This window comes from Callorhinchus milii, unplaced genomic scaffold, assembly GCF_018977255.1.
Source record: "Callorhinchus milii isolate IMCB2004 unplaced genomic scaffold, IMCB_Cmil_1.0 Scaffold3, whole genome shotgun sequence".
In the NCBI taxonomy this organism is placed as follows: domain Eukaryota; kingdom Metazoa; phylum Chordata; class Chondrichthyes; order Chimaeriformes; family Callorhinchidae; genus Callorhinchus; species Callorhinchus milii.
In genome coordinates this window covers 62,315,817-62,340,477 of record NW_024704744.1, presented here as the reverse complement: position 1 = coordinate 62,340,477, position 24,661 = coordinate 62,315,817, and the positions used below count along the sequence as shown (strand labels likewise).

At 43.2% G+C, this 24,661-nt stretch overlaps 1 protein-coding gene across 1 annotated transcript in view; it reads left to right on the top strand.

The window, feature by feature from the left end:
- The window catches only part of ttc27 (tetratricopeptide repeat domain 27), a 115,497-nt gene that overhangs the window by 22,614 nt on the left and 68,222 nt on the right, over nt 1-24,661 (top strand). Inside the window, 2 exon segments of the mRNA XM_042333120.1 lie at nt 209-321; nt 22,345-22,411. Of these exon segments, the coding sequence (XP_042189054.1) occupies nt 209-321; nt 22,345-22,411 (180 nt within the window).

Here is a 24,661-nt window from a genome sequence, read left to right as displayed (position 1 = left end):
TGCAACTTCAATTGCAACTGGCTGATGGACGTAAAAGGTTAGCGTAGACTGTCCATTCGCAATGCAAGTTTTATCAAATCAATGCGTTGCAGATTGCAACAAGAAATTTGGTTTGAGTTATTCGTAAGTACCGCAAACATGACTGCTGTCAGAAGGCTATTACAAATGTGTTGAAGCTGTTTTGAATTTACCTCTTGTTCACTGACAGATCCATGAGCTGAATGATGATGCTGTGCTGAATACAATTAAACTGGCTTATCCTGAAGAGCACAGGTTGCCGGACCTGTGTGCAGAGGAGCTCGCTGTAATCCTAGGCATCTGGTAAGCAATCTTACCTTGCAGTTACCTAGATGTCATAGTGTGGTGAAGGACCATTACAGTTGGGGTTTTTATTTAGCTGATTTTGACTGCTATCACTTTCTTGGTGAAAGGCAATAGTTAACTTTTTAATTAAAAAAAAGATCCCCCACCCCTCGGTGTGCACGTGCAGCCGGAAACGCGACCGGGTTTCAGTGTTATGCTTTTCAGTGGATTGGCGGGACCGACATTGCAGGCAAGCTGGTTCACTATTGGAACTGTCTCGCCTGCTTATTTCTGCAAATGGCATTGCAGCCAGACTGGTTTCCCAATGCGAGAGGTAAAGTTGATGTTCCAAATCAAATACCGAATTTACTCTTTTTATGTTAAATTCCACTCCCTGGAATTTGATCTTTTTTTTTCTTGAATGAAACCCCACCCAAATACTGTTTCAATTATGTGAACTAAAATATTTTTTTAATGACCTTTATGTGCATTGCATCTCCTGCCTTTTCAGGGCTTGTTCAGTGAAGCAAAGAGAAAATTGAAATGCAAGCTTTTGTTTGTGTATTTTTATCCCCAGCCTCTCTTGACCCACCTCTGGTCGGTAAACTCAAATTTAGTCATTCACAGACAACAAATATAATCCTTACATTTGATTTAGCACCTTATCGCTTCAGAGTTTTTACTGTAAAGTTTAGTGACTGTATTTGTAGGTGAATGTGGCAGTCATTATGCATTCAGCAATTTGCCACAAACTGCTGTGAGACCTAATTTTCTAATCCAGGAGTTGTTGGCCAGGACACTGGGAGAAACTCTTTTCGAATAGTGCTATGGTGTCTTTAATGTCCACCTGGACAGGCAGATGGCAGCATTCCCTCCAGCGCTACATTTGAGTGTCAGCGCAGACTATAAGCTTCAAAGTCTCCATCGAACCATAGAAATTTACAGCACAGAAGAAGGACATTCGGCCCATCATGTCTGCGTTGGCACTTTTGAAGTCTCGATTAATTTTCGCCAAGCTCTCTTGGAGGTGAGGTTGCTGCCAACTGAGCCAGGCTGACATGAGAGATAGACAGTACTTGCTCATAGCTGTTAGTATTTTTCATTTGACATGTGAGCTTGTGTTTCGGCAGTGCTCAAGTGCAAACGCCAATCATTTAGATTACTAATACCAATTTGTATCAATTGCCACTGAGATTAGTAACTCCTCAACTGCTCTCCTGCCAGGAAACTGCTAAATCAGTGTTCCCTTCACCCACTTGACCATCAGGGGGAGCTCCTTGTATGTGTGCTGTCTTAAGAAGACACATGTGGAATATACGGTGTTTGGGATCCATAAAATCCTAATCCGCATACTGGTGAGATGAAATAGCGGGGTTGACGGAGCCTGCGTCCCGACTATTTCCCGCATTGCGCTTTGAGACATTCTGACAACATCAAGAGGTATATCAACTGCGAGGATTATTATTTTCTCCAACGTCACTTCTTGTTTCCTGCATAAAGCCAGCTCATCACGCAGTGACCTGATGACATGGATTTTCTTTTAGCATTGGGGAGCTAAAATGACCAACTTTCAATTCATTAGGGTCGCTGTCAACACATACACAGCAAAAAGGAAATGACATTAAGGTCCTAATGAACCAGAAGTCAGCTATTGCATGGGAAGCTGGATGGCACTTGAGAAGCGAGTTGGCCAACTGCACGTGAACTGGGTTATAAAGGGGCTGCACTGTATAACAACTTTTTCTAGACTTTCCTCCCATCAGGGGGCAAATGCTGCATGTTCTCCTTCCTTACTCTGCTTTAATTGAGGTTCATCAACTCTGAACTCTTTCCCAAGATTTGAACACTGTTCCACCACAGCCGTTGTCAACTGGTGTCAGCCTGGCACAGTAGATAGTACTTGTCTCTGAGACAGAAAGTTGTGGGTTCAAGCCCCACATCGGGAAATTGAACATTCTGGCACTCCAATGCAGTGCTAGGGATGTGCTACATGATGGAGGTGTTGTCCTTCTAATGAGACGTTCAACTGAGATCCCATCTACCAATTCAGGTGGACGTTAAAGATGGAGTGGCACTATTCATACAGAGAATGGAGTTTCTCCTGGTGCCTTGGTCAACAATCCCCAGATAAAATTGGTCATTCACCTCATTGCTATTTGTGGGACATACTATGGCCCAAATTGGCTGCTACAATAGCCTATAAGTGCAGTCACTGTACTACACTTTACATTGAATCCTGTTATGTGCTTTGAGACATTTCAACAACATAAAGAGATGCATCAATTGCAAGGATTATTCTTTCCAGGAGAAAATGACCAACTGTGGAATCTTTTGTCTTCTTCAGTCTTCTACAATTTACAGTCTATGAAAATGCAAGCTCAGCAATAGTTATTTACTTCCTCTTGACTTATCTCACTTTTTCTGCAATTCTTTTCAACCAAGTTAGTGCTCGGGGTCTGGCCCTTCGCTTTGGTTTCTCAGTAATGTATGTAAAGTAAGTGCTTGTTGCAGTGTAGAAAGAAATTACCGTGCTCGCTTAATTCCATTCCCATCACTGAACAAACAGAATTAGGTTAGGTAAGGATGTGGGGAAGTAACCTTATCTCTCTTAAACTCTGACATGCCAATGTGGTCCTTTGGGTTTTGCATTTATTTTTAGTCATGCCAGCTTTTTAAAATGGAGCATACAGGTCCCTTTGACAGTTAAAGTAATGAACATGTCTGTAGAATAACTCTTCTCCACAAATCCTATAGTCATTCTGCATTGTAGCACAAGAGATTGGATTTTCTATTGCTTACAAAATACACAGCCCACTTTACACTAAAATTCCTGTTGAGACATTCTTCCAAAGTACAAGGCACTAAATCAAGTGCAAGGATTATTTATCTTTTAAAGTATTTTCAACCAGCATTGCACTGCAACTCTGACACAATTTATTGTTGAACCGCTGAGAATTTCGAGAGTATCCGTCAGTTTCAAAGGGACTTTACCATCCACTCTTGGGTTGTTCCACAAGAAGAGTAACCTGCAAAAATATCCTCAGCTCAGTGTTCGTTCTTTTAGAAATGTGTCTGTTTTCTCCGTGCCTTCCCTCTCCTCCCCATCCGTAACCAGATCACTATTTACAATCAGAGTGTATATTTATGGTCACCCTCAATAGTTCCAGCACAGAAATTATGGGTAGAATGTCCCAGCCATTCCCGTAATGGGTCATTTTCATTTTGTGCATTTAAGAGTTTTGTTTCCACAGGCTAATGTTTTTTGTGTGAGCCATGTTTGTCTATCTTAAGGTTTTCTGCCTTGTGTCTCATAAGTAATGATAATAATAATCCTTGCATTTGATATAGCGCCTTAATCACATCTTCGAGAGTCTCAAAGTGCTTCACAGAATATACTGTAAAGTGAATTGGCTGTATATTTTGTGCGCGAAACTGTTGCTCCTACCCAAGCAGGGTTGCAGCTAATTCAGGTAGCAGATGTTCAGGTAACCTTAACCTCAAATCCTTTCCTCCTGCTTCCTATTTGTCACTAAGTCAAGTGGGTCATGCTGGGCATCAAGTGGTCTTAGGTTTGCTGGTGTAAAGTGTAGTGAGGAAGATACTGACCAGATGGTCAGTATCTTCCTCACTTCTCAAAGCCCTGTGAAGAACTTATACCTGAAGTGAACGTTCTGTACGCAAACGTAGCGACGAGTTTTTGTCAATGACCACCCAGTGACAAGTAACGAGATGAGTGGCCAGTCAGCTATAGTTTTTGAGAAAAAATTTGGACAGAATGTGAATATAAGACAGGATAACGAGGGAAATTCCCCACTTTTCTTTGAAATAGCGCCAAAGGCATCCCTTAATGTATACTTAAATCACAGGACAACAGCAACAAGATTACATTTATAGAGCGCCTTTCACTTTGGGAGGATGTCCCAGAGCCCTGAAAGCTGGATCTGAATTAATGACTCCAATTGACAAAGGTTTCAATCTGAGAAATGTACTATTTGTGCATGCTTGCTTTGGAATAGATTGCCACCTGTGGTAAGTACTGACAACACTGAGTCAGTCACCTATAGTGAAAGTTCTGTGAGTTTGAGTCAAAAAATATTCTCCACTTATCTTTTTCTCTCTTCAAAAGAGCAGTGGCTCATGTTCTGATGTGGTTTGATGGGGCGCAGCAGCCTTCAGGTACGCCTTCCTCAAGGCTTCTGTGTGTGTGTGTGTGTGTGTGAGACTGCGTGTGAGATTGTGTGAGTGTGAGACAGTGTGTGACTGTGTGTGTGACAGTATGTATGCGTGAGGCAATGTGAGACAGTGTGTGTGACAGTGTGCAACAGTGTGTGTGTGAGACACTGTGTGTGTGTATGTGTGAGACAGTGTGTGTGATAGTGTGTGAAGGTGTGTGTGTGTGTGAGACTGTGTGAGAGAGAGAGTGTGTGTGAGAGAGAGAGTGTGTGAGAGAGAGTGTGAGCGAGAGAGAGTGAGAGCTTGGACAGTGAGCATCAAAAGATTGTTTGACCAGGGACCAAAGAAGGGTCTATCGCAGCTAAACACAATCTTAACCACCCACAATGTCTACACAAGCTCTTTCTGAGAAAGAACACTGGATATTAATTCAGAGCAGGAACCTGCCTTTATTTTTTTTCTTCTTTCCCCCGCCTCCCCTCTTCTTTCCCTGCCTGGTCTCCCACCCCCCAAAAAAGCCTGGGTACAATGGGGACAATTAAGGAAAATGCCCTTTAAAGCACACTCCAGATTAGGTCGTGAGCAGGAGTTGGCAGCAGGCAGTGGGATGGGCTGAATGGCCTGTTCTTGTTCTCGCATTCTTCTCTAGTCATTGAGTTACAGCGGTGACTGCAGAGATGGTCCTGTTTTCAGGGAGTTGAAAGATGCGTGGGATTTCTTTTCAAGTAGCTCTTTCTCTGTCCTCCCCCAGCCCCACTCCCACTTAAAACAAACAACAATATATTGCCTTATCCTTTGTGCCGTATTAAAATACTTTGCTGCATCACAGCTTACCGTGCCCCCACCCCCAAGATTGTTGTTTTGTATGTGTGAATATGCAGAGTGCCGTTTAATGCAGACGGAAATAATAATTGACTGTTCATCAGCCAGATGAGTTACTGCTAATGGTGTGAGTGCAGCTGGTGCTGATTCGTGAATGGCATCCAAACCTATATATAACGTTAACAGTTTTGGTCCACCCTATATATACCAGGCGTGGCAGGGCCACAGAACAAACAGAATATCTCATTTGGGCCTGGCTGATGACGGCCCGGTCTCTCCCCCTCCCCCCCCACCCACTTGTATTAAAGCTCCATCATCTGCGCCTGCTGTGTGTGTAAGAAATGACACGGTTCCATTTTCGTGGAAAGACTATCTTTAACTCGCTAAATAGGATTTTATTTTCCCTCTGGCTCGTTTGGTGCTTGCCCATGTGAAGAATGCCAGCACTGGGGAATGGAACACTTTCCCATTTTGTACACCTAATTTCAGCTTCAAGCACTCCCATTCTGGCTGCACTTACTTGCATTGCAACCCATGTCGTAAGATAATCTTTAAAGTCATAACCATCTGCTCAGTACGGCTACACCTGCTTGCTACAAAGAAAGCAACTCTGCTTACTTGCTTGCTGCAAAGTTGGACCTTCTGGGTGCAAATTAGCTGCTATGTCTGCCTGCAAACTGTCAAATGCTTTGAGAACGTCATAGGTCCCACAAACAGCCATGGAGTGATTGACCAATTGTTGGTTAGGACAGCCTATTCCAACTCNTTTTTTAATAGCGTCAAGTGATCTTTTAACGTTTTTAACAAAGAATAGCACTTCTAACAATACAGCACTCCCTCCTCCCCCTGTATTACATTGAAATGTTAGCCTAGACTGTGAGATCAAAGGCCCGACAGGGGGCTTGAACCCATAACCTTCTGACCCAAAGATGAGAGTGCTACCAAAAGTCAGGCTGCCACCTATATGATTTATGCAAGATTAGAATAACTTCTTTCAACTTGTTGTCAAATGCTTTCAAGATGCAACCTAGTATTTGAATAGCTGTGCTAATACCAGCTTCACACTGACTCAATAATTACATCCAAATCTTTTGCTTTCTCCACCTTTGCGAAAGTACCTTTTATCATCAATGCACTTTTGCTGAATAATAATAATCCTTACATTTGATGTAGAGCTTTAATCATGTCGTTGAGGCATCTCAAAGTGGTTCACTGGATACACTGTAGTATAGTGGATTGACTGTGTATCTTGTGGACGAAACTCAGCAGCCAGGTTCCGCACAGCAATGTCCCACAAACAGCCATGGAGTGAGTGACTAATTTATTTTATTTGGGGGCTCTGTTGACCAGGCTATGTTCCCAAGCATTTACATCATGTGTATAGGACTATGAGGAGCACTTCACAGGATACAAATAATGTTATGGGATCTTTAACATCCACCTGGACAGGCAGATGGGACCTTGGTTTAAAGTCTCATCAGAAGGACAGCAGTTCCAACAATGCAATACACCTCCAGCACTGCATTGAAATGTCAGCTTAGACTATGTGATTCCAAATCCCGACATGGAGCTTCACCCCACAGCCTTCTGACTCAGAAGAGAGAGCGCTACCACTGGGCCAGACTACTCTCTATTCTATTCTCCATCACCTTATAGTCATTGATGCAGAATCCTCTGTTGTTCCACAGACCAATTTTATTAATCAGTGTAAATCGCCTACAAATTCCTACACTTTACAGTGCATCCTGTGAAGCACTTCAAGACGTCCTTCTAATGTGAAACCCACTGCATAAAATGCAAGGATGATTTAAATGATCCCGAATTACATTGAATATGTTGCTTTATGTTAGTCACCAGTTTGGCACATCAGTAAATTTTGTATCCTGTGAAGTTCTCCTCCTAGTCCTAGACAGATGGTGTTAATACATAGACCAGATCCTTGCAGAGTTCTGGTTCCTATTTCCTGCGGTTTATTAGATGATGTAGATTTGGGTGGAAGAGTTTTACTCACAAGTGTTTGAGGTTAAGGGTTATTGTGAAGACTTGAGTAAGAAAAGATGGAAAAGGAGGAGGCCATACTCTAGTGTAGAAAGACTATTTCCCCTCTCCGGTTGCCACTTCACATCAGCGCTTTGAGACGCTACCCTGTGTGAAAGGTGCTATAGAAATGCAAGTTGTTGTTGTTGAAGACTCGCCTCTCAGTGGTAAGATCCGAGTGCAGGTAATGTGCAATATCGTCCTGTCTGCCCACGCTGGATCCATAAGTGAACCCATCTTGTGCTCTGTTAGATTTCAGTAAGAATATGATTCTCCCCTTGAAATATTTTGTCATTGAAGCCAATAAACATTAACTGAATCTCCATGGAGACCCGGGCAGCCCACATGCAGCTCTGACGCCCTTTCAAGCTTTGATGAAATTCTCAGACATCTCCCCCCTCCGCGCCCTCACCCCCCCCAGTCCCGCCCATTCCCACAGAGAACACAGATTGACTGAAGGTGATGAAACATTGGAAACGGATTGATACCAGACTGTGAAACAGCGTCATCATCATACTGTTTTACGATGAAACATCCAGTTCTTATGTGGGAGGCAATACTCACGTCCATTGATTTTCTTTTCTTTGCCAGTCTACATCCTGCCCACAATGAGTTTGAATCTTTTCTCCTTATAAGTGCCCTGCAGTTTGGACTGGCTTTGCTTTCTTGCCGAAATGAGAATTGCTCAATGTGATCCTTGATACTTGGTATCAACAGACTGTTTTCATTAGTAACTATGTTTGATCATCAGTAACCAAGTGTGAGCTTGTGCTCAGCCAGCCAACAAACATATCCAGCAGAATTTTCTGAATACGGATGAGGAGTAGAGTAACCTCTAACACCTTTCCATACTCCCATAATTAAAGCACCATTTTTTCAATGTGTCGTGACGTGCCTGACAAATTCTACACACCGCAGCATTATATACAACTGAAAAATAGCTTTCTATGGTGGGGGGGTGGGGATGCGGAAAGAGAACATGCGGCACAAATGCAGAGTTACGTTGACTTCACCCTTTATGCTACATCATCAAGTGCTTCATATAGTATTTTTTTATAAAGAAAAAGAGAAACACAACATTTAGTTTGGCAACAGTGCAATTGATTGTGTGTTAGAAATATTTATATTATGAAAACTCAGCATTTTATAACAAAATAAATATTAGAAAAAGACAGCGCTTATTAAAATTCATAGAGAGAGAATTCATTTGACTCTCTATTTGGAAGTGCTTAGTGTCTGTTTATAGATGGCTAGAGTTTAATTTTCTTGTTTGCTGTGTAATTTTGTAGTTTATAGGCTCATCTACACAATTGATACTATTTGAAGAGAAAAGAGAGTTTCTCCCAACAATGCTCCAGATGGCTTTTTGTGAAAATTGACTGCTGCGTTTGTATACAAAATACACCATCGCTACCGCTTTACAGAAACTTGTAAAGTGCTTTGAGATAGTCTTGATGTTATAGGTTCTATATCAAATGCATTGATTATTATTGTTATAACTGTAGTGTGTAGTGGCTGCAGAATTTACAACAGTCAATTCCAAATTGTGTTTCAGTGAACGAGCATTAATAATAATAATAGTAATCCTTGCATTTGATATATCGCTTTTCACGTCTTCTACACGTCTCAAAGCTCTTCACAGGATATGCTGTAAAGTGAATTGACTGTATATTTGTGGGCAAAACGCGGCAGCCAATTGCGCACAGCAGCGTCCCACAAACAGTCGTGGATTGAAAATGACCAATTTATTATTGATTTGTTTTGGAGGGATTAGTGACATTGTCGGGGTCAGCCCAACAGTAATGCAGTCAGCCCAAAATGTACCCCATACTGAAATTAGAAAAAAACACAGTGGGTGCAAATAAACTGTTCACAGTCTTTAGAATAAATTCTTACCAACAAGGTAACTTAATCTAAGTATAAGATAATCATCCCTTGAGCTTTGTTCTCATGGTTTGTGAAGTTGACTGAAACTTTTCATTGCATTACTGCCTTGCGGATCACTCCCACTTATCCCTCTCCTCCCATGTCCTAATAGAGTAACCGCTGGCCTTTTGAATAACTGAGAAAGTTATATAATCAGTACAGGAAATTACTTAACCAGTCCTTTAAAGTCTCAATTGTTCACTTGCTGTTGTCTCCCCATTCCGCAACTATGGAAAATATGATGTTCTCTCTAACCCACTGGATATTTAGTGCAGTACAGTACATAGCACCTCCCACAAGTGACAAATGTATCCCCTGAGGGCCTTCCATGTGAACAGGTTGAACTAGATATTCCACTCTTACCCTTTAAATATTCCCACATATCTGATGATCAGCAATATTTCATTCTTTTCATTGAGAGGCCCGGTTATAGATAGAAATGGTGCTTTCATACAATTCCCCCTCCCCCCTTTCTTCTGCTCCTTTCCAGGTGTGCAACGAGCATTTATGATACAGAGTTTGCAGTTACTGTGACAAGTCAGTCATTCCAGCTGCTTTGTTTTCACGCTTATGGCACTCATCCACTTGCTTTCTATCCAGTCAAACGTGCAATTACTTTCTTCATCATCATCATAATAATAATAATAATCCTTGCATTTGATACAGTGCTTTTCACGTCTTCTAGTCGTCTCAAAGCGCTTCACAGAATATACTGTAAAGTGAATTGACTGTATATTTGTGGGCGAACGCGGCAGCCAATTGCGCACAGCAATGTCCCACAAACAGTCATGGATTGAAAATGATCAATTTATTATTGTTTTGTTTTTTTGGAGGGATTATTATTAGGCGTGTGGAGTAAGGAAACTTGCCCAAGGTTTCACCCTCTGCCTGGAATTGAACCCAGGTCTCTCGCTTGCAAAGCGAGTGCTCTAAGCACTGAGCTACAGGACTCCACTCAAAGCGCTTCACAGAATATACTGTATAATATAAGCGAATTGACTGTTCAACATTTAAGACAGAAAGTGATGCAAACATGATGGAGAAGGGAATGGAGGGGGTATATGAGAGGGAAATAAGAGGGATGGGGGCTCTTGTGGATATAAACACTAGCAAGGACTATTTGGGACGTGTGGTTTGTTTCTGTTCGTGTTACTGTTTCCCCATGGCGAGGCTGGCCTGGTAGCTACCCATTGCAGTTGTTGCAATTTTTCATAGTTGTATTTGTAGCGTGCGTTTCTCAACACACACAAAAAAATTGAACGCAACTGTTCTGTGATTTCCTGCCAATTGAAGCATGATCCTTCTTTCAAGCATTTTTACCCACGCTCCTGGAATCTGTTTGCTATGAACATTTTATTCTTTCAGAAGCATTAAGATGTTCCAGGGTAGGTAAGAGGTGCTGAAAGTCACTGGACATTGCACAGCTACAGAATATTTATGGGTATTGTTATTAGAGGGAACTAGCTCGAAAAGGAAAAATTTGCAGGGCTATGGATTAAGAGCAGTGAAGTGGGACTAGTTGGATAGCTGTTTCAAAGAGCTGGCCCAGGCACGATGGGCTGAATGGCCTCCTTCTGTGCTGTAAGGTTCTATGATTCGATGATATCATCGAATCATAGAACTGATGGGGAAGCTGAATGTTCTCTGCTGCTAACCCCAAACCCCAGTCTTGCCGTACAGTGGTTAGAGCAGAGACTTGGGAACCTCACCCTGGTACCTTTCTACACAAGGCTGTAAAAATACACAAGGTTGCAAAAATATGAGTATTATTGCCAAAGCAAAAGGAGTTCAGTTTATGGTGGTTGATGGCCCCTAAGCCACCTGATTGTTCCAACCTTGTAACTTTGTGGAGTCTTGTAGCTCAGTGGTTAGAGCACTCACCTCGCAAGCAAGAGACCTGAGTTTGATTCCAGGCAGGGCGAAATGTTAGGCAAGTTTCCTTATTCCACACGCCTCTGTTTATCTAGCAGTTAAGACGTCTTTGAGACGTCTTGAAGATATGATGAGGTGTTATATCAAATGCAAGATTATTTTTATTATTATGAAGCCCAACCTATGAGTTTGTTTGTGCTCTCAACAAACAAACAGTGGTGTGAGGTGACAGGCAGCATCTGCTCCCAACCATCTAATATTTTAAAGAAAATCCACATTGAACATCGGAAGGACATTATGCAAATGCAATCCACATTTAGCGTCTGAGGGACACAATGCAAAAAGTACATGGCGCTTTGGGATTTTCAAATTAGCCTGTTTTTTTGTTTTAAAAATCAAGATCTCGAAATTCTGTGTTGTGTAGTCCCATCCCTTCTGCATTATTGGATCTGGGCAATGTCAGAATAGATTCACACTTTTGCCTTTTCTTTTGTCCACTGTCCATTTTGTTTTTTTAAGAAAAATTGTCTTGGATCAAATCAAACAACAGGGGTTAACCCAAAACACATACTGAAATCTGAGATTAATTCCCCGAGGGACAATTGAAGGCAGACTTGTCAGCAAGTTGTACAAGTTACATTTACAGTTCGGACGAAGACACTCCCAACAGATGCATTTCCTTTGCACTGTATTTCTTTTATGTTTAGTGTATTTTAAAATAAAAATATGGATTTTTTGACTTTTACAATGGAACACATCTTAAAATGCTATGGTGAGAGAAGCCCCAGTTTTGCACATGCTAATGGTGTTGCAGTTTTCAGCCCATCCCTTCTTCATTCACCATTAGTATTACCTTACCACAGAAGTCAGGCAATCTCCACTGTAACAGCATGTTAAATGATATTGATTCTGTCTTGTCTTCGTGGGTATTTCTTTCTGTTTCTCTGTCTCTCTGACTCACTTTTTCTTTCTCTGACAATTTCTGCTCCACTGATTATGTTTCTGTCTCACTTTCTCCCTTTCTATCCTTCATTTCGACTCTTTTACTCTAGTTCACACTTTCTTTGTGGGTGTCTATCTCTAACTATGTCTCCCTCACTCTGTCTCATTCCTTCTCTATTTATTTCACTTTGTGTGTCTCTGTCTCTCTTTGTCTTGCTCACTATCTTTTATTTTTTCCTCTCACTCTCTGAGCCACCCTGAGTCTCGCTTCTCTCTCTCTCTATCTGTCTCTCTTTGCCAATTTTAATTTTCTTCTGTAGGTGTATTACCTGAGATCAGAACTTGTGAGGAAATTTGTTGCAAATTCTTCTGTAAGAGAAAGAAATGGGTGTAATCAAATCTAGCAAAAAGGCCTGGTCAGTGAACCCTCATGAAAAGTACACAGGTGTGGGTGCTGGATGAGAATGGCATGACTGTGATGATGCTTTCTTCCATGGTTGAATAGTCTTCTGATGCTTGGCGTCTGTACGTGTGGGGAGAAGAGTGGGGGGGGGGGGGGCCTTGTCATTTCAACAAAGCTTATGGGTAGATTCTTATGCCATAAACGTCTTTTTTTTAGGGTTTCACAAGATGTACTGTGTAGTGTTTTTACAGGTGAATACTGCAGCCTCATTTTAACATCTTATCTCAGGATAGCAACAACAACAAAATTACATTTGTATAGCGCCTTTCACGTCGAGAGGACGTCCCAAAGCGCTGGACAGACAAGAGTTTTGGACCTGAGCTGAGGGTCGGGGTGGGGGAGTGGGGAGGACGGGGGGGGAAGCAGGGAGATTGAAAGCACGATCGAAGAGGAGGGTGATGAGGGAGGTGATGAGGGAGGGGGTGAGACTGAGGGATGGAGTTCCAGAGGGTAGGTGCAGAGTGTCGGAAGGCCCGCCTGCTGATAGCACCTCTGGCAATGCAGCCCCTCCGCCATTGCATTGGCCTATGAGCTCAAAATACCAGCCTGAGATGTGATGCTTGAACCTACAACAATCTGACTATGAGGCAAGACTGGTACCAACCAAGCCAGGCTGAAAGGAAACAAAGTACAGTGTTTGGGAGTACAGAATTGTTTTAAAAAAAAGATGTCAGAGCACAGATTGCAGAACCTAAGTCTAGAATTGTGACAGTAAATGGACATTCTTTAGTCATCAAACTTCCCGTGTGCCAAACAGTGCTGTTAAACACTGCAATGTGAGACTGGATTATTCTACACAGGAGTAGAAATTCCTCTGCTCAGAGGCCCTGAACCCTTTACCCATGACCTTTTGTCTCAGACCAGCAGCAAATATTCTTCATGAGTCTGATGGACAATTTGTAGTTCAGTGTGGTTGGGGGTGGGGGAATGGGAGGAAGGGGAAAAAAATCTTCTCAGAAAACTTCTTTGAAGATAACACAAACTCTTTGAGGTAGAGATTGAGCATGAAATAACAACAAAATGGACATGAAGAGAAGAGTGAGGAGAGGGGTTAGATGGGAAAATGGTAAGTCAACGAAAAGTGCTTTAAAAGATATTGTGCAACCGACAAAACAACGAAGTGGAACTGTTTTCTTTGTGGTGTTTGCCCTCAAAAAACACACACAATCACTACACTTTACAGAGAAGAGTTTGAGACATCCTCCCGATGTGGAAGGCGCTACATCAAATGTGAGGATTGTTATTATGTGGTGTGGTTAAGACAGAGTGCAATAGATCGTGCTCATTTCATGTATGTAAATTTAGAGCAACCTACATTATATATAATAAAGGACCGTTTTTAATTCCTAAAATAAACTCCTGTTTTTTGGGGATCCATATTTCTTTGTTAAAAAAAGGTAGAACAATGGAGGAAGCAGAGGGGGAATATTAAACACTTACAAAAGGGTAAATTGGGTGAAGATCATAGCTTTGGAGTGTCCATTTAACAGCCTATATAATGTGAATCGCGAGCATTCCTGACTTACCTGTACACAGCATGGCACACAATCCTGGAATTCACCAAATTTCCTGAGGTTTTTTTTTGTATCAATTTATTTCTTCTCTCACCCTAATTTTCTCTCCTTTTTTCCACACAAAAAAGGCCTAAAAATACTTGGGATTTTGTTCTACGGCTGAAATAGTTCCTTATATAGTGGTCCTTAAGGAAGTTTTATAGCAAGGAGAAGATAGACATTGTTTTGGAAGGAAGGCAGTGGCATGGTGGCCAATCTAGACAACCGATTCCAGATTAGGGAGAGAATAATTCAACCTAAATACTGTAACTTGACTTAAACTACTTTCCTGGGAGTAACTTTCGGTCGGAAAAAAATTACAAATCAAACTTTCGTTGCTATGACTGCAAAAAACCACCAGCTGGTGAGTCAGCAAACCAAAGGTCACCCACAATATATCTTTCTGCAAATTTCATTCACCCAAAAGCGTTCCCTATTGTAGACATAAGCCTACAAAATACACAGTCACTACACTTTACAGTAAATCTCTGTGAAGCGCATTGAGACTTCTGATGCGAACGGCGCTATGCCAAATGCAAGGTTTCTTTTTTATTATTGCTAACAATCTCGCTCACACTCTCCTTCACTATGTTCTCTCCTGTGAAGAAGCAGTGATGGGTGCTGACCGTGTGATGTCCACAAGAGACTCACAAGGTGAGACTGAGCATTGCTCCACACACTGCAATGGCGACAGCAATACAAGCCTCAGCCAATGAAGCTTTCACTCTCTGAGTTGTTTGTCGTGTTTGACTCCAGCACAAACGTCGCCCTCAGCCACCAGTGTATAAATCACGCAGGGCTGAACTGCTCTGTGCAGTTATTGAATGCCGAAGGCACATGCAGCTTAGGCACAGTGTGAGTTGCGTGGTCTTTTTCATTTGATTAAATGTGCTGCTAAACAGCTTCACGTGCTACATTTCTATATGTGGACTGTTAACTTAGAAATTGGAAGCAGTGTTTTTTTATGTAGACCGGCTTTACACTTGTAAGTAAGCAAAAACAATATGGGATCCTAATGATGTGCATATGTATGTGAATATACACATCTGTGTTGTACAATACTAAAATACTAAATGTGATTTACACACATTTCAGGCAGAAATTAGACCATTGGACCCCCATCAAATTGCATACAAGAACCCTTCAATCCTGGACTGTTTCAATCTGAACCCCTGTTTGTGTTCACCTCAGTGTCTTGAAATTTCTAGGTCTCTGTGTCTCTCACTTTGTGTTTCAGGCAGAAAGACTGAGACTGAAAGGTTGTTTTCCTTCCATGCATTTATGTCTAAATCTAATAAACCCTGAATCCTTTTAGTTGACTGGAAACGTGTCTAATTCCATTTTGAAACACTGTGTAGCTTTGTATTCCAGTATCTCAATGTTTCTGGGTTCACATGTGCACATGGCACTGTTTATCACAGTGTGGATGGAATTGTAACATTGAATGGTAATGTCTTATTTTGACATTGGTTCTTGGAAACAAAAGGGAACCAAATGATATGTGAGGCACGGCCAATTTAGGTTTGCTGGAAGAAGTTATACTGTTGGGTTTTCTCTTACCATCTCCGCTCAATTCCCTTTTTTAAAAAACCGGACGGAACACTGAGAGCTCCAATTTCTGAAAAGTTCTTACATAAACATTTTTTATTGTTGTCTGTGGGGCTGTCTACATATGCAGTAATAGAATTATACAAGTCAACATAACAACAACAAAATTACATTTGTATAGCGCCTTTCATGGGGGGAGGACGTTCCAAGGTGCTGGACAATCAGTGCTGGAGGTTGGGATCGGGCAGCGTGGAAGGCACGGGGGGAAGGAGGGTGATCGAAAGCATAATCGAAGAGGAGGGCCTTGAGTCAGGACTCGAAGGAGGTAAGGGAGGGGGTGAGGTGGAGGGACTGTGGGATGGAGTTCTAGAGGGTGGGGGCAGAGAGGCTGAAGGTCCACCCGCGAATGGTGGGGCAGGCGAGTGGGGTGGGGGGGAACGTGAAGCAGACCGGATGGTAGGGGTTAGGAGGTCGCAGAGGTAGGGGGGAGCAAGACCGTGGAGGATTTTGAAGGTGAGGACCGGGATCTTGAGCTGTATCCTCTGTGTGATGGGAAGCCAGTGGACTTGGGCGAGGATGGGGGTGATAGGGTCACAGAGCCTGGTGCGGGAGAGGACACGGGCTGCAGAGTTCTGGATGATCTGCAGCCTGTGGAGGGAGGAGTTGGGGAGGCCGACAAGCAGTGAGTTTGCATATTCGAGCTAGATGTTATGAATGCGTGTATGAGGGTCTCGGCGGTGGTCTCGGTGTCGGAGCCGGGCAATGTTGCAAAGATGGGGGAAGGCAGAGCGGGACATAATAATAATAATAATAATAATCCTTGCATTTGATATAGCGCTTTTCACGTCGGGAGGACGTCCCAAAGCGCTTCACAGAACACACTGTAAAGTGAATTGACTGTATATTTGTGGGCGAACGCGGCAGCCAATTGCGCACAGCAATGTCCCACAAACAGTCGTAGATTGAAAATGACCAATTTATTATTGTTTTTGGTTTTTGGAGGGATTATTATTAGGCTCTGTGTGGAGTAAGGAAACTTGCCCAAGGTTTCGCCCTCTGCCTGGAATTGAACTCAGGTCTCTCACTTGCAAAGCGAGTGCTCTAACCACTGAGCTACAGGAATCCACGGGCACGAATGTGGGGTAGAAAGGACAGTTGAGGGTCAAACAAGATGCTAAGGTTCTGGACCGGCTGGGCGAGGTGCAGTGTGCATAAGGTGCCTCTTGTCCTTGCCTTCTAGCCAGGAGTGTCTGTCTGTCATTTGCTGTTTGCTCGCCCAGCATGATCCCAAATATATCTTTCCTTCCCCTCTCCTGAACACCCTTTTCCTGTATGACAGCAATTCACTGCCCCAGTCGTACATACTGTCTCCACTGTGTGGTGAGGTCACTGGATCAGTTAGACCAGGTGCATACTGCGAGTCTTTCCTCCACCGTCTCCATTTAGTCTGTATACATAGTGTTGTCCTCCCTGTGGTTGTCTTCAGCTCCCCTCTCCCTTTCGCCCTGACCTCTCCATCCTCAGCTCTCCTCCAACTCTCATGCTGACCTCTCCATCCTCAACTCCACTCCCACTCACACTCCCACCCTAACCTCTCTGTGCTCAGCTCCCCTTTCCCTCTCGCCCTGACCTCTCCATCCTCAACTCCCCTCTCCCTCTCGCCCTGACCTCTCCATCCTCAACTCCGCTCTCCCTCTCGCCCTGATCTCTGCATCCTCAGCTCTCCTCCAACTCTCGCCCTGACCTCTCCATCTTCAACTCCACTCCCACTCCCACCCTGACCTCTCTATCTTCAGCTCCCCTCCCACTCTCACCCTGACTTCTCCATCCTCAGCTTCCCTCCCACCTTGACCTCTCTGCCCTCAACTACCCTCTCACTCCCACTCTCACCCTGACCTCTCTATCCTCAGCTCCACTCCCACTCCCACTCCCACCCTGACCTCTCTGTCCTCAACTCCACTCCCACTCACACTCACACCCTGACCTCTTCATCCTCAACTCCACTCACACTCACACTCTGACCTCTTTGTCCTCAACTCCACTCCCACTCCAACTCTCACCCTGACCTCTCAGTCCTTAGCTCCCCTCCAACTCTCACCCTGACCTCTCTGTCCTCAACTCCACTCCCACTCACACTCCCACCTTGACCTCTCTCCCCTCAACTACCCTCTGACTCCCACTCTCACCCTGACCTCTCTGTCCTCGGCCTCCTGCACTGCTCCACTCTGGGACAAACCTCAGGAGCCATAACATTGTTTTCGTCAAAACCCTTCAACAACAACTTGTATTTATATAGCGCCCTTCACTCAGGGTAGTGTTCTGGAGCGCTTAAAGTGTCTTCAGCCTTTCGGCATGAATATCCAAACTGGCATCTTCAAACTTTAGCTATCTCCTCATTTTTAAGACCACACTTAGAATACTGTGTGCAGTTCCTGTCCGCACATTATAGAAGGGATTTAGAGGCACTGGAGAGGGTGCAAAGGAGATTCAAAAGGATGATCTCAGGACTGAGAGATTATACCTATCAGGAAAAGCTGAACATACTTGGACTCTTTTCTCTTGAAAAGAGGAGGGTAAGGGGTGACTTGATAGAGGTCTATAAAATGATGAAAGGTTTTGATAGGATAGATATAGGGAAGATGTTTCTACTTGTGAGGGAGCCCAAAACCATGGGCCATCAATATAAAATAGTCAGAAATAGATCAAATAGGGAAGTTAGAAGAAATTTCTTCACACAGAGAGTAGTGGGAATGTGGAACATGCTATCACAAGGAGTTGTTGAGGCAAATAGCATAGATGTATTTAAGGGAAAGCTAGATAGGTACACGAGGGAGAAAGGAATAGAAAGTTATGCTTGAAGGCTTAGTTGAGGAAGGGCAGGAGGAGGCTCATGTGGAGCATAAACACCGGCATAGACCATTTGGGCTGAATGGCCCGTTTCTGTGCTGTATATTCTAATATATTCTAATGTATTCTAATGTTTTTACCCCCTCCATCCTTTTTGCTTTTCTCTCCAGCCTTACTAATATTGCACAAATTTCCCTTGCCATCACCTCCATTCTCTTCCGTCCTCTCCCATTTACAGCATTACTCCTAATACAGTAGTTTTTTAAATCTGTTCCTATGAGTTTTTGTCTTTTGACTTGCTCTGCTCTCTGCTCTTGGAATCAGTGATTTTGTTTTGTTTCAAATTTTCAATATGGCGGTGTTTCTGTCTTTTGATTTAAAACCGCAGTGTTCTATATTTACTTAATTTACAAGGATATTGTAAAGTAAAGGAGGGTTTAATGTGTGGAGAGAAAAGTATAATGGACTCTTTAATTCAACACATTGTTTGCTCTCCTTTCCTGTTAACCTGTCACATTAGACACATGGACAGTCTCAATAGCTCTTATTAAAAAAAACGCCTTGGAATTTCAATGCTGTCTTGCACAAGGATATTAATGTTTTCATGTGCACTGAATTAAAGTGTGTCGTCTTGCCAGGCATTTTTTATAACTTTTTTTTATTTAAGCCAGACATTTTTTGGAAGAATGCAGGGGAGATATCTCAAAGTGGATTATTTAGTTAGACTCTGGAAAACAAACCACGAGCTTGAGTAAGTGGCATGCTTAATTTTTTAAAAAGGGATTTTTAAAAAATTCTAAGTGGGTTGTGTCCTTATCTTTCTTTGAGCCGCTGTTTTTACTTTGAAATGGCTGCGTGAGGGCACTCCAACCCAGCCATCTCCTTCGGTTCTTTAGGTCTGGGACAGCGACGAGTATCTTTGCTATCCTGTTGCATGACTCCCTATAGCGAGCACCCTCAGGACAAACTGTCTCAGAAACGGCAGCACCGTTGGACAATGTGAGCACTGTGCATTTCTTTTCTCTCAATTGTTTTCTCTAATCTTGAAGTCAGTGGCTAATGATTGATGCTTCAGAATAGAAAGTGGCTCTTGCTGAGCTGATTTAAACTGGGGGGAAATTCACAGCCTGTCCCTGTACATGGTCAACCATAGTCGTGGCCTTTCCAAAGGCCCTCAGCACCCCTGGACTAAGGAGGGGGAGAGAACTGAAAGTAATTTGCAACAGCACTTTTCCACATAGTTAAATGCCTCAAAGTGCTTTACAGAGGTGGAATGGAGTGGGACTGTGAGCAGGGTGAGGGGTAGAGGGGAGAGAACCTATAATGCAGTTAAAGAGGTAGGTCTTTTAAACAGGTTTGGAAGCGGGGAGGGAAGGTGCGAAGCAGAGGGATTTAGGGAAGAGAGTTCAATCAGCCAGATTTTCAATTCCTGACTGGTCCCCAGTGACCTCAGTTGCAAAGTGAGGATCTAGATCTGTTGCGATTTGGTCAGCTGGGTGATCGTCGTATAAGGAAACCACTCACCAAGCTTAAGATGGTTTCTGCAGGGTTCAGTTGCGATGGCTTAACTGGAGAACATTTAGAGTCTGTGGAACCAGCACGAGTCACAGGTTTCAGCAGAGGCTAATAGAATGTGGGCCAAAAAGACTAATAACAAATCGTGGCACTGGAGATGTAAACAGAACTGAAAGTGAATCCCGCTGCTTTTGCTGTGGGATCGTGAACGAGATACGGCTGTCAAAAGAGGAGATGGTGTCCTGTCATCTTAAAGCTGCACATTATTCAGGTGTGGGTTCATAACTCTGGCACTCGCTTTCAAATCGGCAGCTTTTCAGCCGCCTCGCCTTTTAATCATAATTTGTAATTTTGACGAATGAAAGGGACTTTTATGGAAATTCATCCTTCAAGCCATCTTGCCTCCTTTTAATAACGCACCAGGTCCTTGCAGACTCACGGCTAAAACTTCTGGGATAAAAGAATGCCATTGTCGGCTTCGGCAAGCGACAACTGGCAAAATATGGAATCGGATAGTTCTGCAGTATAGTGTTCACACTTCATGAAGCTATGTGCCGATCTGCACAGACTGCTGCGGGTGCTTTCTGCATGGATAGGATTTATTTAGTTGCTTGTAATTTTTTTTTTGCATCTCCTTGTTATTCACTGCACTCGGATAAAATGTTGTTGCTGCCTTTGAGTGCAGACGTGTCTCTTTAATATCTCATTTTTAAAGTATTTGACAGCTTCTTGGCTCTCGTGTTGGGGGTGGGGAGAGGAGGGTAAAATATCCCTTTAGTTGTATATCCAAATTAACTTGGATTTATTGATGCCCAGAGACTGCTATCTGTGGTTTCTATTCCACTGTTTGTGCCAGGTCTGTATTAACAAGTGGAGAGTAGCTCCATGTGTTTGTTGAATATCACTCGTCTGTCAAGATGCAGAGTACTACTGGAGTGCCCCATCCCTCCCCCATTGCATTCCCAACATGTTTAAACTGTCCCAGATCTAGGTGCTTTGTTACAGATATGCAATAAAATATTGCAGTGTGCTTCATGCTCTTCTGAAATTGTGCTGTTTCTGTCATAGCAAAGCTTAATGTTATGGACGCCACTCAACCGCAAAGACATTTTACCCCCAGACAAACCGTGTTACTGTATTTTCTGATTTTTAAAAAGCAACCAGTGTCTGCCGAGCGGAGGGAGTGGGAAGGTTGATCGGGTTTTAGAAAGTTGTAGATGTGGGATGGGCAAGACTGTGGAAGGATTTAAAACTGAGGACGAGGATCTTGAACTCAATCCTCTGGGGCTGGGGAGCCAGTCCTCACCCTCACATATGAATCCCTCTACTCCTCTCCACCCCTCTGCTCAGCTAACACATCCCCTACCACCTCCAGACTACCATCAGTAACTGACCCTTTAGTCCCTCAACATCTGAGGCTTCCTGCCTCTAACCCTCTATCTTCTCCCCATCTCTTTAAATCTCATCTTGAAACCTAGTGCTTTGACTAAGCTTATGGTTACCTCCTTTTCCCCTTCTCCCTTCCTTGGTGTCCAACCCCACCGCTCTGAGACATTATCCTACTCAAAGGGTGCTATATAAGTTCAAGTTGTTGTGTTAAAGATCCCATGATACTATTATAAAAGAGAATGTGGTCCCAAAAATCCCCCAGAGAAAAGAGATTCATTGATGATGTTAGTGGGATGCTGCTGTGCGCAAATTGGCTGTTGCGTTCGCCTACAAAAGCAAATGCTGCACCACAGTTTTGTTGGCAATTAAAAGGAGCAGTAACTTTGCTTCACATTTGCAAACTGGCCTCACGTTTCTTTTAAGATCGTGTGGCTCATCCTCCCATCTCCTTGATAAATAAGCAAGCCTGCAGTTTTTGTGCAACTTATTGATTCCCTTTCATTCTCTTTACCAGTCTCTATATTCAGACTGGTCAGTCTGTCAGTCAGTCACACACCTCTGCCGTAAAGCTGCTGTTCCTCTTGTTTCCTCCCTCTGCTCCCATCCGGAGCATCCTCAGAATGTTTCTAACTTGTGTTTTTTGGTAATTTTCCGCTGGGTATATTAGAGGAAAGGGAAGCTGCTGTATGAAGTCGAATGGCCTCAGGACATTTCAGTGTTCTGCTGTTTGGACTGTGCTTTCTATTTATTTGGGTGTTGGATGTTAGATTTGCAGTCCCATTTCGAGGAGCGGACGATTAACATACACCTGACATCAATGGTTTCGCTGGCCTGTAATTCACAGAGCAATCCTCTTGGGATTTATTCTTCAGTGGGGAGGCTCAGACCCATTGTCAAGAGAATGGTTGGTGATATCACTAATTTTTTTCTTGTTGCAAACATTTGTTTTGACAGCACAGATTTCCAGAAGAACAACCCTGTTCACAAGCTGACTGAAGAGGAGCTGTTAGCGTTCACGTCGGTAAGTACCACATTTTCTCTTATCGTTCCTTTTCTCAGGCTACGGGCCCTCACACACTCGCTCGATATTCCCCCTGAGCAAATGGTTACAATACAAGGCTCTGCAGTCCGTTTCCCACAGTGCGCTCCTCTACTGGGCTGAGTTAGTGGAGCTAATGGAATCTAGACAAAGAAAAAAAATGTTTGTGAGCTGCAAATCTTCATGAAAGTAAAAAAAATAACGCAAACGCTACGAAATTATCATTTGAAGAAACAATGCTGCTTTTGTGCACTAGCCTTTATAAATCCACAACTGACCCCGGCTTGAGCATTTGCGCTTTGTTTCTGTTCTTATAGATTAAGGGAATAAAACTATAGCTTTGAATTGAACCCATGAACTTTACCCAGGAGCGTGATCAGTCTGCTTTCCACTTTATTTTTTGCCTTCGTTCAATCTTATTTTTCTCAATGTTAACTGTGTGTGTCATGGGAGCCCACAAAACAAAGTTTAATTTTGTGCTTTAGGAAGGATCTTGTGATTCATACGCACCGGGCATGAAGTCACCATTTGTCAAAAGAATATGGGATTCCAGCCTTTGTTTGTGTCTTTTTTAGTTCCAAGGGATGTATGCGGGAAGGAGTGGGGTGGGAGGGGGGGGTGGGGTAGAGACAGTGTGGCAGACTGCGTCGAGACATCTAATAACCTTCATGGTGCCAAACTTCTGTCTGTGCCTCTGTCTGCTGCCAGCCTGATGCCTGGCATCCACCCGATGCCAGGCATACACTACACTGACCCTACACTGATCTTACATTTCGTATACTACACTTACAGTACAGAACAACACACTTAGTCACTGCACTTAAACTGCACTGCACACCTACCCAGCACCAGAGAGTAACTTGCTCAAAAAAAGCTTAATATTCCCATCAGCTGATGATGTGGTAATTTCTTTCCTGGTTAGTGATAGTGATAATGTTCTCGGGCCTTAATAGAACGCCAATGTAGCCCAGAGCTGCCGTTGTATCATTTTTACAATGAAAGCAGAGAAGCTGTATCAGTATTACTGGCTGTATAAACCAAGACCAGCCAGTCAGATATTATACAACTTTTGATTTTCTTGTTCAATTTTCGTTTACTTTTGTTTATGCTCCAAAAATTGTGCCTTTTGTCTGCCCCACAAAAAAAAACAATTTTGAACATTATTTTTTATTCAAATCACAACGTTTGAATTCCCCAAAGTACACCAGCATCATAACCACTGATCAACTCCGCAAGCAGCATGTTCTCCTGGGGGTCAATCTCCTATACAAGGTTCCCAATCGGGTTTCCTCTGAATCTAAAGTACATTACATGACCAGCAGGAAGTCAACAACAGCTTGCATTTATATAGCACCATTCTCATAGGATAATGTCTTGGAGGATTTTAAAGTGACGAGGTCAGATGCAGAGCAGGGGAGGTGACCAGAGGCGCAGTTGAAGAGGTAGGTTTTAAGGCAGGACTTAAAGACGGACAAAGAGCTGAGGGAGGGGTAAAGGGAAGGAATTCCACAGATTAAGCGAGTCGGATCTGAAAGCTCAGCCATCGATAGTCTTGCAGAGAGGATGAGGGATGCATAGTCGGGTTGAGAAGAGGATTGGGATAAGAGGAGATCAGAGAAATGGGGAGATGCTGCACCCTGGAGAGACTTAGAGGAGAGGGTGAAGACATTGATTGCTTGGAGATGTGCCATGAGAGTCAATTGGAGAAACCCTCCCCCCCCCCCCCCAGCAATGGAGCGTTCACTCTGGAAGTCGCTGGCGACACAAGTCCAATTTAAGAAATCTTGTTAGAAATCACAGCCTATTAGCCCACCCGCCCCCACCACCAGTAAAGGTACTTTTCACACAGAGGGACATTTCTCTTTACAGAGACCTGAATTAGTATCAATCCTGGTGTCCAGCTTCAAGGTGGTTGTGATGCTCCAAAAAGAGTGTTTAAAAAATATATTTAATGTGACTAAAATTTACTTTTTCATTCACTTCCACTGGCTCTCAAGCTTTTGTTTTTGACCCAGTTTTTGCACTGCCACAAACATAGGGCGATTGTCACACAACTAGATAACATGCGCTCTGTGTTGCGCTTTGAAGCCACTGTGTGTGAGAGCAGGTATCTTCCCAGCCTACACGTAGGTCCTGAAATCTGCAGGCTGGTTTGATGGTTGTCTTGCACACAGCAAGTGTGAAATGTAAATGCAACTTTCTGTAGGCGAACGTATACCTCTATTATGGCTA